Source organism: Prunus avium, chromosome 6 (assembly GCF_965620075.1).
Source record: "Prunus avium chromosome 6, drPruAviu1.hap1.1, whole genome shotgun sequence".
Lineage (NCBI taxonomy): Eukaryota > Viridiplantae > Streptophyta > Magnoliopsida > Rosales > Rosaceae > Prunus > Prunus avium.
In genome coordinates this window covers 30,904,630-30,922,308 of record NC_142289.1, presented here as the reverse complement: position 1 = coordinate 30,922,308, position 17,679 = coordinate 30,904,630, and the positions used below count along the sequence as shown (strand labels likewise).

The following is a 17,679-nucleotide window of genomic DNA, read 5'->3' as shown; positions in this document are numbered from 1 at the left end:
ACTGTCGAGCCTCTTATAAACTTATATGGCGTAAAATTAGAGGGCCACGTCAAGAACAGGTATCCAATGTCGACTTGATGAAAGACTAGAGAGGGTAAGTGAGATGCAAAATGTTAGTCAATGAGGTAAAGTGGGTCATCTTGACTTTCGAAGACGAATGATTTGACTATAGTAGTTTCAAGGATGGTAAGCATGTGAAAAACTAGTGGCAAGTAGGGTAGTTTTGTCATTTAAAGTAGGCGTACTAGACCTATTGGCTTTAGGGTACCGCTAACAAATTATAAAAATGGAAACTAATAAAATATTAACAAAGCAAACGTTGCATGCTTGGTTTATTTTTACATAAAGATTCTTGTTCTTATCTTGGCGAGAACAAGTTCTCTCTAGTTTTCATAACACTTTAAAAATAAAATAAACAATTTCAGAAATGAAGTTGCAGTGAAGGACCGTACAACAACAACATAACATCATCACCACCATCATCATCATCATCATCAATCACCTCCCAAAAAGAAATGCACAAAATTAAAAGAAGCTTTTACCATGTACTGTCAAAAAAAGAAATGTTTCATTTCAGATATCATCAGAAGTGGTACTTTTTCAAAGTTCAGAACACATATAGACCCCTAGGGAAGAAACTGAGTCAATCTTTCTTTCTTTCTTTTTTTCTTTTTTTTCTTTCCTGAAATCTCCCCCACCACCCCATACCCCATCAAATCTTTCTGATCATTTTACTTAACAGCAGTCAGTCAGTACTCAATTACTAGCATTTCAGTTCTTAGTAGAAATACATGACCTTCTCTTCTGTCTTGTTTTCATCGACATTGGAAAAGAGGCTGTTAGACTTAGACCCATTAACACTAATATTAAGATTATTCCCACCACTTATCAACTGTTTAACATCTTCTAGATCACAGTACCCTAATGTGTTTTCTGCTCCAAGATGATCAAACCCATCTGGCCTCTCACACCATTGGTTGATCACATGGTGATGATCATGACCTGCTGATCCAGTACTACAACCACTGTTGTTGTTACCATAGTTGAGCATCATGAACCGCTGATTATTCTGATCTTGATCAAAACTCTGGAAAACCATTTCTTCTTGTTTGATGTTGCTCTCTCTGTCATAGCTGATCTGATTACAGCTCCCATCAGATGAAGTGCTGCAACTTCCTTCACTTCCAAACATGAGGAGGTTATTTTGATTACTATTTTTCTTCACAGGGTAATTATTATACTGCATGGAACCCACCAGGCACTCTTGGGTTGGGAAAAGAGAGGAGTTGGTGGTAGTGTTTGAAAAATTATTGGATGTCATGGAAAGATGTGGAATTTCAAAGCCTGATGAGAAAGATCTATTATAAGTACTGCTAAGGTCTTTGAACAGTGATGAGAGAGGTTGAGATGGGATTAGTGGTTGGTTTTGGTAATTGTGATGAGAGGAAGAAGGAAATGGGGGAGGTTTTAATGAATTTCTCTGATGATGGTGATGATGATGAGATGGAGGAGCCATGTGCATCCCCATGAGCTTCTTCTTGAGCTTGGTGTTCCAATAGTTCTTGATATCATTGTCAGTCCTGCCTGGCAGCTGAGCAGCTATAATTGACCACCTGCATATAATTAATTGTTAATTACACATAAATTATGATTAAGTTCCAGAAGAAGCAGAAACCTGTTCTGGCTTTCCCTTAACAGCTGTAAGTGGGTGTGGATGTTAGATCCAAAACTTGGCATGCATGCAGGGAAATTATCCAAATATAGCAGATTCTTGATAAATGAAGGGTTTTTTTACAACATAAAATAAGGAAAACAAAAAAACATGAGTTCATGTTTGTCTTTTCTCTTTCCTCTTTTCTGTTCTTTGTTACTCATTTTTGGATAGATTTCATCAGCAATTTTCATGATAGGAGATGATAAATAAGGAAAAAGAGGTAGACTCTATTATACCTATGGAAATTAGGTAATAAAGAAGAAAAAGAAATATAATTGCGTAGAGCTAGAGTAGTACCTGCTTCCAATGCTAGCAAAGAGGCTGCATATTATTCTGTCTTCCTCATCAGAGAATTCTCCATGTTTGATGTTTGGCCTCAGGTAGTTAAGCCACCTCAATCTGCAGCTTTTCCCACATCTCTTCAGACCTGATCCACACTCAAATCAACCCAAACATAAACAAACAAGCAGATACATATAAACAGGAGAGAGAGAGAGAGAGAGAGAGAGAGAGAGAGATGGAAACACATATTTCCATTATTAGATAATTTTGAGCTTGAATTAAGTAACCTTACCAGCTTTCTGTGGAAGAGCAATCCAATTCCCACCAGTCCCTTGCTTCTCTATGTACTCCTTCAGCTTTGAGTCTTCTTCTGGTGACCATGGCCCCTTCTTCACATTTGCCTTGTCACAACAAGGAGCCCTACCCATCTCTCTCTCTCTCTCTCTCTCTCTCTCTCTCTCTCAAACACACAGAAAGAGACGTCTGGCCTTTGATCTCTTGGATATCCCTAAAGCTCTTTTGAGGAACCAAAGGTCTCACCTTTTAAAATGGACATTGGTTTGGGAGGTGCTTATGCCTTAATAATGGTGTTGAGGGTTTGGACAGCGTAGTACACTGGAAAAAAGATTATTTTATTGAGTGATGATTTTTAGTCAAAATGAGAGACAACGTTCAACCATCAGTTTTTCTAACTCCTATAAATGTCAATTAGCTAGCTGATTAGAAAAAAATCGAACTTTCTAACTTTCTATCTCATATAGGTTGGCACCCCCATTTCATCATTAACCTCACTCATACGTCTCTTCTCTCTTAAAAGCATCCAAAGTCTTTTCGCTAATAAGTAGATACAAAACAGGAGGCAATTGAAGTGATGGCCAGAGCCCCTCCCCAAGTAATAGCTACATAAATATAACTTGGTTTGAACTTCAAAATTGATCAATATATATATATATATATGTATATTATTATCTTTTCTAAAGGGCATTATGAACAAGCCGCGTTTTTCGTATGTGAAAAACAATAAGTATGTTTTTCCAAATTTCTATTTCTGGTTACGTAACATGAAGGGGTATGAACTCTCTAAATTTATTCTAATTCTAACTCATTACGTGCCCTTTAACCTCAAAAATTTAAAGATATTTCTTTTTGCATTAACTCGTCAAATTTTTCAATAAAAAATATTCACCAATATTTATTAAAAAATCATGATCAATACAGAATTATGAGATACATCTATATGGAGTAGCTTAATTATATTGCTATAAATTTTTTGAAGCGACTAGGTAAGAAAGGATGAGATGCATCATCGCCCATATCTATCTCATAACTTCGGACAAAAAAAATAACAAACAGAGATGATATGTTTGTCCTAACTTAATGCACATTTAGCTTCTCCTTTTAAGATTTGAAACTATTCATCGGGTTGTGTCGGAAATTGCCACCCTTAATATCACTCTCCACATGCACATCTATGCCTCTAATTTAATGTTTTTGGCAATTCTTATTGAATTAGTTCATTGGACATCATTATTAATTGTATCCTAATCAATAATCATCACACAGAAATCCTGACCGTCCATGAGATCGATGCACAGAGTGAGTGATGATGAGAGTGATCATGTAGTTTGGACCCATCAATCAAATTCTTTGCCCTTAAATTCATCTGATCAGGTGCTACTGGGACCGTAGACTAATCGATGCCACACTTCCTGGATGATGATGCATCATAAGCTATTGTCACAACTTGTTAAAATAGGCAAACAATATCTTCAGAGATGGTTGAGGTACATCATAGCATTTCCTCACTGGGAGACATCACATACTTTTGGTAGATTTAAATTCACTATTTAGGTTTCTGAGTAACCAATAGGAAATAGAGGCCTATATATTTAGGATCACTTGGATTCTTGGAGGGGCCCTATATAGCTACATGATTTTGCAGGCCATGAAATCAATGCTGCTAGCTACAGGATTCATATTTGCTAGGGCCACAAGCTTTTTTTTTATTTCTAAGGAAGAAGGCATTCGAATTTGGAACTTCTTTCATGATGGAAAATAAATGTATTATTAAACAATTTACTCGTGATCATAACTTGATTTCTTGAAGTACAAAAATACGATTCAAAAGGGAAATGCTATAGATATCACATTTATAGATCATATTGTGTACCACATCTCCAATAGAGGTGAGAGAGAATCATTATATTGGTGGATTCCATCTATTAGAGAGGTGACAAGAACGTCATTCAGACAAATTATATATACGTACGTACGAGTGATAAAATATATGTTTTTCTAGTGTAGACTTAATATCTCATTTACAAGCACTTGGGCTTGTGACCTAAACAAGAGAGAATTTCCCCCTGTGAAATGGCCTTGTGTCAGATTGCTTTCTTCTTAGTTTAGGTAAAAAACATGTTCAGTTTTAATTTATTTTTTCATTCAATAATATCCTCGTTCCCAATTCAAGATCTCGTCCAATAAAGTAAAAACTGTGTGCCACACGGTTAAACTGACCTTTACCACGTACAGATGTATAAAACCCAAAGACCATCAAAGGGGTATTTTCACGAACCTTCATTCACATGGATGATATCATCAATATTGTTTCCACAGTAAAAACATGCAAGAAACTTTGTGGTGCAACCGTGCGGTGCAGGCTATGGGGTTAAAACCCCCTGCGTCAAAAGATGCTACATACAAGGTGCCAAAAATGTTTTGATTGGGACATTCAGAATTTTAGCTTAATAACCATCATAATTCACAGTAAAACAATGTTTACTACATTTCAGTCAATTTTGACGGCATGACTTAGTGGAGGCTTCGGACTAGGGATGGCAACCGGTCGGGTAGGGGCCGGCTACGACAATACCATTCCTGTTCCCACTCTCTATCCCCGCCCCCGTACCCGAACCTATCCCCGTTTAATAGGTTTCGGAGAATCCCCGTACTCATCCCCGCCGGGGGACTATACCCATACCCGCCCCGAATCCCAGATTTTTTTTGCAAAAAAAAATATTTATCATACATTTTAACATTAAGTTTCATATTAAATTTTCATTCAACACATCCAAATTAACTATAAAATTCAACTCAACTATTCAAAATCACATCAATTCAATTTGACAAAACATATATATATAATCCAAATCTTCATCATGATCATCTTACAAATTTTGGAATCTCACAAAAATAAATAAGTCTACAACTTAATAAAAAGTAAGCACAAATATTATAATTATAAGCATATATTAGGAAGAATTAGGAGAGGGAGGTTAACTTAAGGTTAAACATAAATATTATAATTATACATTTATTTATTTGAATATAAACATATATATTTTTGGGTCAGGTTCGAGGACAGGGACGCCAATACCATCCCCTCCCCATACCCGATACCCGTTTTGCTCCGAAATCTCCCTTCTTTAGAATCGAGGACCCGAAGGGGACCCGCTCCCGCGGGGATTTCTGCCATCCCTACTTCGAACGAGTAGCATGAAGGATGTCCTCATTTTAAGAAAAATAATAATCTCATTATTGTGACTCATCTTAAAACATATAATTAAAACTTTAAAAAAAGTTATATAAATTTTTTATACAAGCAATATTAGGGGAGGGGGGTTTTTTCTCACACACATTTCCAAAGTGCCACGAAAGTTCGAAGACCACTGGTCTGCAAGTTAAGGCCCTTTATCACTAGGCTAGGAACCATTGGCAAAACCATCAAGTTTTAGATACTCATATAAGGAACATTAAGATGACAACTATTAATTGAGTGGTCAAATGATTTCGGATTCAAGTGATTTTTCGTAGAAATGATCTTTGAATGAATATCCTAAACATAGACAGTTCGGATTTGAAATGCAATGTGGAATAGGCCTACAAGGGTGTCCCTCAAATTTGAGGATTCATCAACCGATGAAGCTTTATGTGTATATATATATCCATGACTTGTATGATTTACAAGAGGAAAAAAAGAAAGAAAGAAAGAAACTCAATCCATGACTTGTACTCACAAGAAGGATATGCATGGCAACTGATGATCCTTTTGGTTAATTACATTATACAACTTCAGGAGTTGACACTCTAAAGGCAGCAGTGCCTGTAAAACGTAAGCTTGTATCTTCTAGATTATAAGATAATATATGTTAATACGTTTGAACAATCTAAATCTTTATCATTGTCGACATATAATTAATTAATTAATTACCTTCTGCATCATCTAAACATCATTGGGTGTCCGATGCATGCATGGTTTATAAGATTCTTGAACGAGTCTGATATTGTGTCATTGCAGACGTACGTGATTCCCCCCAGGAACAATAATCTAAATCCTCGCCTTCAAACTTGTAAAGCGGAGTTTTACATATATACCTCTGATAATGCAACATGCTGCTGGCCCTCATTTAGAGAAATGAGCTTTGTATTGTAGAATTGTTAAATGATTGCACAATACATTTCAGCTTTTATACTAGCTTAATTGTCTCAACTTAGCATAACTTACTCTTAACAATTTTTGTCTCCTCAACTAATTCTGTTGAGTTAGCTTTGCTGACATGGGATTGCCACATGAATATATCGAACACAAAACATCGAATGTGGGAATAAATGTTCTTAAGCACCTGAGCTTCAAGTCCCTTACAATTTTCGATTCAGCTTGTTTTAATCCTTTAATCCTTGTTGATTCCAAGCGTAAGAATAGTCATAAACAAAAAGGATCTATACCTTGTTAATTCCTACAAAATACCAAATTGATGATAGAAACTATAGGAAAATCTCCTTGATTTTGTTCAACATCCAAAGACGGTTTAGGTTAGGGTAGAAACAACGTATATGCTTATATGATTTTTTTTTTTACACAAGCGATGTTGGAGGGAGGAAAATTGAACCTAGGACCTCGAGTACATGGATAAATGCTTTTAATTTACAAATTCCTTACTTCGGTTATATGAACCTTGAAAAGTAAAAGACGATGACTTCAAACTTCTAATCAATGAGATAGTTCCCTGGAGAATATATAGCCATGCACTAGATAGTACAGCCTGATGTGAGCAAATGGGGCTATGAAATGAAAGATACCAATAATTTTACCAACGGATAGAACCCGATGAAAATCAAATGGAGATCTCAAATGAAAGATATAGGAATTTTTTCTGCTTTTTGAGAGAAGGAGCAATGGACTAAAGATTTGATAGGTTTTGTGGCTGGGATAGGAGATCACAGATGTGGGTTGTATCAGTTTTTTTTGTTTGTTTTCATTTGAGTTTGCTTTACGCAATAATGGAGGGCTAAATAAAAAATAATAATTCAAAACTAAAACTATTGTTTTTATATCCTTTTTCATTTATCGTTAAACTCTATAATTCAAACATAACAAAGTCTTCCACTCTCTTCTCTTTTAAACTCTATAATTCTCATGTCCTTAATATATAAACCCAATACAAAATGGGTAGTAGGTAATTTTCCAGTTAAGGCAAGATGTGATATGTTATTCTAATAAAAAAAATAGTCAAAGCAAAGTTCTCTCTCTCCTAACTGGGGATCCCAGCTGAAGATAGCCTCGCTGTCTTGTTAGGAGACGACGTCACAAATTGCGTAGGCATGGGCGGGAAGTATCGTTTTCAAGATTCGCGCTTAGGCTCACCGCACGAAACGTGTCCCTGTAGCTTCTCGGGTTTCGGGTTCCCTTGGAATTTTCTGGCATTGCGTTGTGGTCTATATTTGACATGCCATCGTACGTGGTGGGATTTGGTTGTTGAATTATATGGGAAGTATTTGGGGTTTGTTGGCTTCAGATTGAGATTTTCAGACAGTTTTGGGAGGAAGGAAAGCAATCAGTCAATCTCTCATGTGTTTTGGGAGCTAATGAGGTTTGAAACTAGTTTAACCTTTTTCTATACCCCTTTTAGTTGGGTGGTTGAGGTTGGTATACATATAGTTATGGAGTTGTTTGACAATTGACATTGAGGTAGGAGGACTTATACTTAAAGTGAACTGCATTGTAGCCGTTAGATTGATAAGTTTATCATCCTCCTCTACTATCGTTATAGATTATTCATTGAATTTTTTAAAATTATGTATAATGCATGTGTACCCAGTCTCCCTATTAATTTGATCAACAATAACATGGTTTTTTCAGGAAAAAAAAAAAACATAGCATGTCTTCAATCAGATTATTTTTTCTAAAAACTTCTCGTGAGTGAGATTAAATTTGTTAGTCTTCTTGATTGAGAGGAAATAACTTGTTCAAATGATATAAAGGTTTGTTTGTTTTCTTATTTTTTTATTTTTCTTTATAATAAAATTAAGATTGACACTGCACTTGTCACGTCACTAATTTAACAAAAGTGATGCGACTTGAAACCCTTAATGTTGAAAAATTCAAACCTTATGGTCCATTCTTAACCTTTAGGGTAAAATGAAATTGGCCTTAATTAAAAAGGAGCGTTATGCATACCCTTGTGACGAAATGACACTTTAGCAGAGGTGTTTGTACTCCATCCGGCGAAAGGTCAATGTCCATGGCAGCATCCAACATCTTTGATCAGTCTTGATCTTGAATGACTTGATTTATTTATGTAAACATGTTTGCTTTAGGCCCACCTGCAAAGAATATAATTCATCCTTCAAACTTTTTTAAATACATGACTCTCTCAACACTCTCAATTCAGAATCTGATGGAGCAGTTCCAAATCCCAGATTGGATTTAAAACTGGGCCTCCTAAATACCACACGAAAGCATATATAACCTGAAAGTTTGGGCCTTTCTACTCAACCCAAAAACATGAAACAAAAGAACAAATTCCGGATTGATGCCTTCAACTGGGAGTTTGATTTGGAATGGCTAGGGCCTCATTTACTGTTTTTGATCAACTTTTTAAACGACTAGAAAACATGTCACTTTAAATTATTAGAGTAGAATTTTAGCTACTTCCTCTGCCTACTCACCCTTGAACGTGCTTGCTTTTTCGGTAAACTGGGAACACACCCCAACAAACAACAAAAAACCTCAGCCTCTTGAAGATGCTCCTCCTCAAAGGAGGACAATACTTACCTTGTTACCCATAAGGAGGAACTCGTCCTTACCTTCTATTGTGGCTCAATCACAAAGTGACATATATCCTCTTTTTTTTAATTGTCAAACATCTTTTCCTTTTTTCACTTTTATTAAACCCTTAACTTTTTACCAAAATAGGAAAAAAAATAAAAATAAATTCCCATTGTTTTTCATTTTGATTTTTCTCAACCATTTTTAAAATAATAATTTTCCTTCAAAATTTTAAGTCTTTGTAGCCCTTTCGAACTCTAACTTTAATAATTCCTCTACAACCAAAGTTGCCACTAACGACATTTGTAGACATAGTTTCTTCATGAAGGTTTGTCAATACAAGATCATATTACCAAGTGAATGTTTTGTAAAAAGTTAGGGGTTTAATAAAAGTGAAAAGAAAAAAAACGGTATTGACAATTAAAAAAGAGAGAACACATGTTATTTTGTGATTAAGCTACAATAGAAGGTAAGTAAGAGTTCCTCCTTGCTCATGGAGGGAAACAAGAGGGAAGTATTGTCCCTCATCCATTGTCATTTAAAAATAAACAAACAACGTAACAAGTCAACAACCATACCTCCTTTGCTTTGCTTTGCGATCAACCTATATCAGACCACCAGATCTACTAGTAATTCTATTTCATTCATCCAATTAAAAAAATAAAAGTAGAAAAAAGAAAAAGAAAAAGAAAAACAACTCTTTAAGACTGGAAGTCAAAAACTGTGCATAGTCCCTGCCTGCCTCCCAAGCATCATGAAGAAGAAGAGGCAGAGCATCCACAAGGCCACCTCTCACCTGCACAACCCAATAACCCAAACACCAATTTTCACAAATTCAATTTCACAACTCACCCTTTTCATCTTTCTCTCACTCTCACTCCCACCCTTATCTCTCTCTTCTTCTTCTTCATCCTCACTACCCAAAAAGCCACCTCCTCTTCCCATTCTGCCCCTCCCCTCAGCTCCCCAGCTCCAATGGCAACTTGGGCACATGGCCATGTTCCTCCATTTTGGACCCAACACCTTCACAGACTCAGAATGGGGCACAGGCCACGTTGACCCTTCAGCCTTCAACCCCACCAAGCTCAATGCCACTCAGTGGGTCAAAGTGGCCAAAGACTCGGGCTTTTCCCGCGTAATTCTCACCGCAAAGCATCACGATGGGTTCTGCTTGTGGCCCACTGAGTACACCAACTACTCGGTGAGCTCCAGCCCCTGGAGGAATGGTGGTGGTGATGTTGTTGGTGAGCTGGCTATGGCTGCTAGGGACGCAGGTATTGGATTGGGGCTTTACCTTTCGCCGTGGGATCGGCATGAACCGATATATGGGAAGACTTTGGAGTATAACGAGTTCTACATGGGGCAAATGACAGAATTGCTGACAAGGTACATTTTTCTGCTGAATTTTGGATGTTCTAGTGTTTTTGTGAATTGGGTTTGTTTGATTTTATTGATGAGTTCTCTAAGCGGTTTTCTTTAAGTATGATCAATTTGTATTCTCTGCAATTTTGTTAATTTGGTTGAGTTTTTTTATTATCAAGGAACGTTAGCTCTTTTCTTATTGTGTGGAACTGGAATTGTGTTTTGCATTTTTGGAATCGATGTTATGGATTTCGAAGTGTTCTGTGCTTTTATGAGTTATGTGCAATTATGTAAATCAAATTCTCAGACCTCTGCTTGATGGTTTTGTTTTAGCATTTCATGTTCTGTACAATTCAGTCTTTTATGTGCTCTCTTGAATTTAGTTGATATGTATTTTGTCACAATATTTGTGATGTTCGGTTTAACTGATTATCAAGGTTTATGTTTTAATTCATCTGTGTTGCTTCAAGTTGGCTGATTGGAGAATTTGTTTGAACTTTTGCTTCTTTGATTTTTGATGAATTTCTTGGACAGATGTTCAATGACTTGTGGTGGTTTTTTTTTAATTATAAACAGGTATGGAGAGATCAAGGAGGTGTGGTTGGATGGTGCAAAGGGGAAGGGGGAGAAAGACATGGAATATTTTTTTGATTCTTGGTTTAGTCTCATTCATCAACTCCAGCCAGGGGCTGTCATTTTTTCCGATGCTGGTCCTGACACCAGGTGGGTTGGGGATGAAGCTGGCGTTGCCGGGTCTACTTGTTGGTCTCTTTTCAATCGGAGTGATGCAAAGATCGGCGACACTGATTACCAGTGAGTTCACTCTTCTAACTTCCATTAGCTTTTCTGTGTTTCTCTAGTAGTTGGAGATATATGTATGTCTGTATACGTATGCGTGCATTCAGATACAGACATCTATTTATCTGCACTGTTTCTATATGCTTAAAAGATCCTATTGAGAGAACCTGTGAGGCTGCAATCAGCACCTATCTTTTTATGCACCATCTTTTCTTCTCCAAGAGCTATGAGTTAATATGATGGGCATATAAAACAGATATTCAAATGGAGGAGACCCATTTGGTCATGATTGGGTACCAGCTGAGTGTGATGTCTCAATCAGGCCTGGTTGGTTTTGGCATTCTTCGGAACTTCCAAAATCAGCAAGGACTCTTCTTGACCTATACTACAAATCAGCTGGCAGAAATTGTCTCTTGTTACTCAATGTACCCCCAAACTCTTCAGGTCTCATATCAGCAGAAGATATCCAAGTGCTTCAAGAATTCAGTGAGCTCCGGAGGTCAATATTCTCACATAATCTGGCCATAAATGCCCTTATCAACGCAAGCTGTACGCGAGGAGGTAGTAGCCATTCTTGGTTCAACCCCTACAATGTCATCAAAGAAGGTATTCAGTCCTATTGGGCCCCTGAGGTAAATCAGTCTAATTGGATTCTATACTTGAACCTTCAAGAATTAGTATCATTCAACATTCTGCAAGTTCAAGAGCCAATTCAAATGGGACAGCGGGTTATTGAGTTCCATCTTGAGGTCCTGAATGAAGATGGGGAGTGGAATGAAGTAATTAATGGCACCACAATCGGATATCAAAGGCTTCTGCAATTTCCGACTGTAAAATCTCAGTACTTGAGGTTTGTTATCGACAAGGCCCGGGCAGACCCACTTATTTCCTACTTGGGTATATATATGGATGAATTTTCCATTTTGAGCAACTTATCTAATACAACCTCACAAGCAGGCATCAATGGCAGTCACGTTCTTCATGGCCATATTGAATCCAATCATTCTCAAATTTCTGCCATATAGTGTTTGTATATTTCCATTGAATGTAAAAATACTTTCATCTTCATTTTTTTTCTCCTTTCTAATTGGCTTGTGTCATAACCTTTTCTTTTTGTGTGTGTATATATTGAATCCAACCATTCTCAAATTGCTGCCGTATTGTGTTTTTTGTATATTTCCATTGCATGGAAATATTCTAGAGGCATTATTTTGATGACCATAAAATTAATTAAAGAATTACTTCTATTATGAATTCTTCACTTTGGTTTTTCAAACTTTAATCTAACATCTCCTTTGAAATTTTTGTAAGGAAACCATCAAGATTATAGTGATCGCCTCTTGTATATAAAACACGATTTATACATCAAAGACTCTTTTCGGAGAATGGCATTCCAAAAATAAAGAAAGGAAAGCCATTGTGTTTCTAACAAGCATTATGTCTTGATATCTTAATAACGAACATTAAAGCAAGAAACTAGATTAGTATTTGAAACCCAACAACGCAAGCAACATGACAGCACAAGATACATCAAATATAAACCTATAACCTAAGTAATTTTGATATCGTGCAGAAGCCTTGCAGCCATTGAGCCATATCTTCTAGCTTCCCAATCAGTAAGTTTACCATTCTGAGGTCTTGTCACTGGCTCACAATCTTCCTCAACCTCTTCATCAAGATAACTGTTTTCACCTTTTTCCTTGCTGCTTTCGACTTCATCATCTTTCTCACCGATCACCTTAACTGTGTTTTCTGCACTTGTCTCAACTTCATCAACTTTCTGATCAATCACCTTAGCCGCTTCTTCCTCTCCAGTCTCCAGTTCATCGTCTTTCTCATCAATCACCTCAACTGCGTTGTCTGCATACCCCTCTGGAGGCTTTAATGTCATAATGTAAAGTTGAATATCCGGATGCTGGTAGGTACTGTCCATCTGCAGGAGTTCGGAAAAAGAAAATTTCTTGTATTTAAGAAAATTAAACAAAGGTAAGAGTGAATATTCTCCAAAGCTCAAGGCAAAGTGTGGATGCCAGAAAAGCATTAATCTTATATGTGGTGCATTATGAATGACGCAAGACCCTGCAATAAATTAGCCCCCAAGAATATCAACAATTCAATCCATGCACTAACATGCAATCTACACGTCACAGGAACCAGGAATTTCACTTGCAAACCCCATAGACAAGAATTTGGATTTGCATTACAAAAACTAAACTGTACCTTAGAATTTGGAACAGTTTTCACATCGAAGTTTCTTCTCCACATTTGAAGCATTTGCTCATGGACACTTGTAGACCGAATCTCATACCCAATCTTCCCAATTGAAACAACCAGTGCATCAATAACAATTTTTAGGCAAAAATAATTAAAGCTAAAACCTAGGAAGTAGCATACCAAAATTGTAGTTTTAGGCCCTGATAATGCAAACATTGTCTGCAGCAGTGGTTCCAAGAGATTTTCTTTATACACCTTAAAGCCAAGTAAGTTGAAAATTGATCAGTTATAACGAATAAAAAGACTAGGACATCAGGGTGAAATAAATTATAAGCACAACACAAGTAAGAAACCTTTAGAAATTTGATTGAAAGGAATCCTAAGTTCACATATTTGTTTGTGCCATACGGCCTATACCATAGTTGTAATCATTTGTCATTGTAGGTCAAGAAAACTGCAGAAACTAAAGTTATCAATTTTCAGCTGAAACTCAGTGAACTTACAACATCAGTGCCAATAATGTAGTCAAATGGTGGACCAACAGCTCTTATATGATCCTTATCTCCCCAGCTCAACTCCGCTGCCTCGATCGAACCAAATGTGTCTACAAAGAACATAACTTTCATGAGTTGTGAGCAAAAATCTAGAAAAGGCAATTAAATTGACCAAACCAACCAAAAAGACCAGTTTTGTTTTGTAATGTTAATTTGTTCTTGTTGAGTTCAGTTTCTTAAACTCAAAGAACAGAAACAATTCTTGCAGTTGGCGGGTTTAAATACGGGCTACACAAACCGAGTAGCCATATATAAAATATACAGTTGCAAGTGACAAGACATTATTGGTTATGCCATTGAGGATATGGGAACCAATACATGCACATGGTATTGAATATTGTTCAAAACATTCAAAGAACAGAAACAATTGTTGCAGTTGGCGGGTTTAAATACGGGCTACACAAACCGAATGGCCATATATAAAATATACAGTTGAAAGTGACAAGACATTATTGGTTCTACCATTGAGGATATGGGAACTAATACATGCACATGGTATTGAATATGGTTCTAAACTTTCAAACCAAACCAGACCAGAATTCATTTGTGTGATCCTTGAAGTATTCCGTTCAACATTTCTCATTAGTAATGGCAAAACCTCCACTTGATCTGTCGTAACCACATCACAACCCAGTAATGCCATGCCTGAAAGAGCAAAATGAGATAAGACTAGGAGCAAAACACCTGAGAAAGCAAAGTAAACTTGACCCATTTCAAGCAGGAAAAGAATAAAAAGCCATATAGATTAACTTCAACATGAATTTAACAGGAAAAAGAAAACTCACCAAACCCAGCTACTCCGCAACCTGCTCCAAGTTCAATGACACGTTTTCCTTTAAGTTTAGCTGGGGAGAACCTTCCCTTTCTGCAATTCTTTTCCTGGAAAAGCCAATAAAGTCAGATGTAGATTTATAAACAAAAAACTAGGCCACGAAGCTAAAGTACATATTGACATATGATCTGCTCTGGAACCAAAACATAACCATTACTGAACTGAAAGGAAAGCCTAACTCCAGCTACAGCATGAAAATCTATACCTAGAGCAGAAAAATTATTTTCTCAAGATTAACAAAATTTGCTGCAGGCTGAGTCACTGCCCTCGGTGGGAAAGGTAGCAGAGTTTGGGCTTTGCCTGCTCTTTAAAAGATAAAAACTTTCTGGCTCGGCACAGGAAACCGCAGACAACAACATAAAGTAAGGGGTCCATATAGCTGCTGCACCCACCCCCGTCTTAGTAATTTTTTTTGGTCAGACCCCCTTCTTAGTAAATGAAGCAATAGGATCGGCATCTAAGCCCCTTCCAATTCAAAAGTGTAATATGTAATTGTAGAGTCCCTTTGGCCCCGAATGAGTGAATCGAATATCCTTTGTTATTCCTATGAACCAAAATCAAGTTAAATGGCAACTGACTGATAGTATATCTGTTGCAGTTCTTTTTTATCACTGTATCGTTTCAGGTTTACAGAATTTTATTTAAAAATAATAGCAGATTGTTTAATAGGAAGATCAATTTCTAAACACCCTTTATTTTCGGTTCCTTTGATGAACTTCAAAATCATCAATGCATTACATCTATTTTAAGGATGAATATAGCCTTGCTGTTCCTTCCATATCCAAATATTGCATTCAACTGGGCCCAAACTTTAACAAAGTTAAGCTCAACCATAAAAGGTCACTTACATGCATCATTTCCAAGTTTAGAGTTAGAAACATGTGGAAACTAAAATGACCGGAACTTTACAAGAGTTTCTAGGGGGGATAACAATCATTACCAGAAACTTCACAAACACCAGTGATGCATCCCAAACCGTAGTTCCTAAATGCTTTGAATTTGGATCCTATGGAAAAGATAAAGCCATTCCATGGTCAGGCAAGAAGTTATTAGGACATATATATGATCACAAAGCCATTATTAAAGTTGATAACAGGTAACTCATGCAACAGACATAGGATTGGTGAAAATGGTCATACAGAAAAGTAAAGAGCAAAAACAGTTCATATGCACGAAAGTATATTATGCCCCTTCCTATTACCATACTCTAAATTGGTTAGCTCTCGTTGATTTCTAAGCATTAGGAGAATGTCTTCTTCAAAAAGCACTAAACTTAATATTTTCTGATTCTGAAGATCTTTCTTAACACGATAACATTAATCCCAAAAACAAAAAGAGGAGAAAATAAAAAACCTGAGCGAACTGTAAGTCATGGCCCAAAACTTCTAAGTTCATGGTAAATGTAGTGGGGGAGTTTAACCTGCAACAGAAAATTTGAACAGTTTTATTTTAACATACATATATACATAATATTGGAAAAAGGAACAAAAAAATTATATGAGACTTCCCAAGTAATATATTCTTCAAATTGCATAAGCATATCTTTTTTCTAATAATAAACCCTACATTTTCAAAATTCTATATAAATATGTTACAAGTAAAAGAGTCAGAAAGTAAAGATTGCCCATAATACCTGTCAGGCTCCATTTTGATTGCTATAATATTCCACAAGAAATTGATGATCCACTGCTGCAAACCCAACTCAATAAGCCAACTGAAGTGCCACCTTACCAAAATATTTAAGAAAAACAAAAAAAATGTTGAGCTTCAACTGTAATTAACTGAGCCCAAGCAGCAAGAAACTTTAGCTCAATTAGAAACAAAAAAGTTAATCACTTTTAGTCAGAATTAGGGAGTTATGTATCTTAATCAAAATGTATATACATAAGCAAAAATTCATTAATGCCATACTTGAATTTTCTATAAAATCTTTTTATTTTGCACCTCAAGAGTCACAAAGAGAAGATCAAACTCAAAGTCGAAGTGAAGAAAAAGAAAGATTGACGGAGAAGGTAGCTTACCTGAAACTTAAATGGGCGAGCTTTACCGTTTGCAGTGTGCACTGTTGTCTTCGAAACTCTGTAGAAAAGAAATGCACCGAATTGATATCGCCAAGACAGAGTTATGGGAGTGACAAGACGACTAGCTTACTAGAGAGGTGTACTGGGCAAAAGGCCCAAGTGTGACAAATTTGGGGTGACATTTTTCAGGCCCATGATGGCCTTGGAGCGGTTTTTTGTTGTAGTTTGTTTTTTTAAATTTTTATTTATACAAGCGATAATGAGGGGGAATCGAATTTATAACATTGACGGCATGTTTACGTATCAGTAATGGAGAAAGTAAGGAATCAGAGAATTTAGGAATCGGGGAACTATTGAATCGGAATGGGAAGATATTATTATCGATAATGTTACTGAGTGCAAATGTAATTGCTCTTAATTAGTGGCAAACATGCCCTGAGTGCAAATATATTGAATCCCTTTCTTCCCATACCCATTACTGATACGTAAACATGCCCTGAGTGCAAATGTAATTGCTCTTAATTAGTGGCAAAGCCAGAAATTTTTCACATAGGGGGCACCTTATATATTGCAATATATTTTTCTTTAGGGTAACAATCAATTAATTTTTTACTTGATACAAAATCCCTAATTTTAATTTCTATACCCCATTATTTCATATGTTACATTAACTATTTACTCATCATCAATAATAGCAAAAAATCAAATGCAATGTGCTTTATTAAAGATACATATTCAAACGGTAATTTATCACTACAAAAGCTAGAGTCAAAGTATGACAATGAGAGATTTGAAAGGGATATCAATGATAATGAGAAAGGAAAAGAAGAAAAATATAAAGAAAGGAAGGGCCA

The 17,679-nt window shown here is 36.4% G+C and overlaps 3 protein-coding genes across 5 annotated transcripts; 1 reads left to right on the top strand and 2 right to left on the bottom strand.

Annotated features, from left to right (window-relative positions):
• Positions 1-378: 378 nt before the first annotated feature.
• LOC110755449 (uncharacterized) lies at positions 379-2,656 on the bottom strand. The gene is made up of 3 exons (XM_021956650.2): positions 2,289-2,656; positions 2,012-2,141; positions 379-1,613 (listed from the first exon to the last, which is right to left on the bottom strand). The coding sequence occupies exons 1-3, from the start codon at positions 2,422-2,424 to the stop codon at positions 779-781; spliced, it is 1,101 nt and encodes a 366-aa protein (XP_021812342.1). The 5' UTR covers positions 2,425-2,656; the 3' UTR covers positions 379-778.
• A 7,044-nt stretch (positions 2,657-9,700) lies between these two features.
• FUC1 (alpha-L-fucosidase 1) lies at positions 9,701-12,465 on the top strand. The gene is made up of 3 exons (XM_021956676.2): positions 9,701-10,430; positions 10,983-11,219; positions 11,461-12,465. Exons 1-3 carry the CDS (start codon positions 9,799-9,801, stop codon positions 12,227-12,229), a joined length of 1,638 nt encoding a protein of 545 aa, XP_021812368.2. The 5' UTR covers positions 9,701-9,798; the 3' UTR covers positions 12,230-12,465.
• Positions 12,466-12,544: 79 nt separating this feature from the next.
• Positions 12,545-16,978, bottom strand: LOC110755471 (S-adenosyl-L-methionine-dependent methyltransferases superfamily protein). Of its 3 annotated transcripts, none has more exons than XM_021956680.2 (10): positions 16,826-16,978; positions 16,438-16,530; positions 16,158-16,224; positions 15,745-15,810; positions 14,758-14,851; positions 14,507-14,617; positions 13,922-14,022; positions 13,599-13,673; positions 13,425-13,517; positions 12,545-13,137 (listed from the first exon to the last, which is right to left on the bottom strand). In XM_021956680.2, exons 2-10 carry the CDS (start codon positions 16,449-16,451, stop codon positions 12,754-12,756), a joined length of 1,005 nt encoding a protein of 334 aa, XP_021812372.2. In that variant the 5' UTR covers positions 16,452-16,530; positions 16,826-16,978; the 3' UTR covers positions 12,545-12,753. The 3 variants fall into 3 exon arrangements, with proteins under 3 accessions (XP_021812372.2, XP_021812374.2, XP_021812375.2); XM_021956682.2 differs by having other exon boundaries at positions 16,438-16,518; positions 16,826-16,948; XM_021956683.2 differs by having other exon boundaries at positions 16,438-16,493; positions 16,826-16,916.
• Positions 16,979-17,679: the final 701 nt, after the last annotated feature.

Bases quoted from the DNA above. Each gene is read 5' to 3' on its own strand.
- LOC110755449 (XM_021956650.2), bottom strand. From the start codon at position 2,424: ATGGGTAGGGCTCCTTGTTGTGACAAGGCAAATGTGAAGAAGGGGCCA. The intron at 2,142-2,288 runs GTAAGGTTACTT...AGTGTGGATCAG, and splicing joins TGCTCTTCCACAGAAAGCTG to GTCTGAAGAGATGTGGGAAA. The intron at 1,614-2,011 runs GTACTACTCTAG...AATTATATGCAG, and splicing joins TTTGCTAGCATTGGAAGCAG to GTGGTCAATTATAGCTGCTC.
- FUC1 (XM_021956676.2), top strand. From the start codon at position 9,799: ATGAAGAAGAAGAGGCAGAGCATCCACAAGGCCACCTCTCACCTGCAC. The intron at 10,431-10,982 runs GTACATTTTTCT...AATTATAAACAG, and splicing joins ATGACAGAATTGCTGACAAG to GTATGGAGAGATCAAGGAGG. The intron at 11,220-11,460 runs GTGAGTTCACTC...CATATAAAACAG, and splicing joins ATCGGCGACACTGATTACCA to ATATTCAAATGGAGGAGACC.
- LOC110755471 (XM_021956680.2), bottom strand. The intron at 14,023-14,506 runs GTCTGGTTTGGT...TGTTCTTTGTAG, and splicing joins GATCACACAAATGAATTCTG to ACACATTTGGTTCGATCGAG. The intron at 13,138-13,424 runs GTACAGTTTAGT...GAACTCCTGCAG, and splicing joins AAACTGTTCCAAATTCTAAG to ATGGACAGTACCTACCAGCA.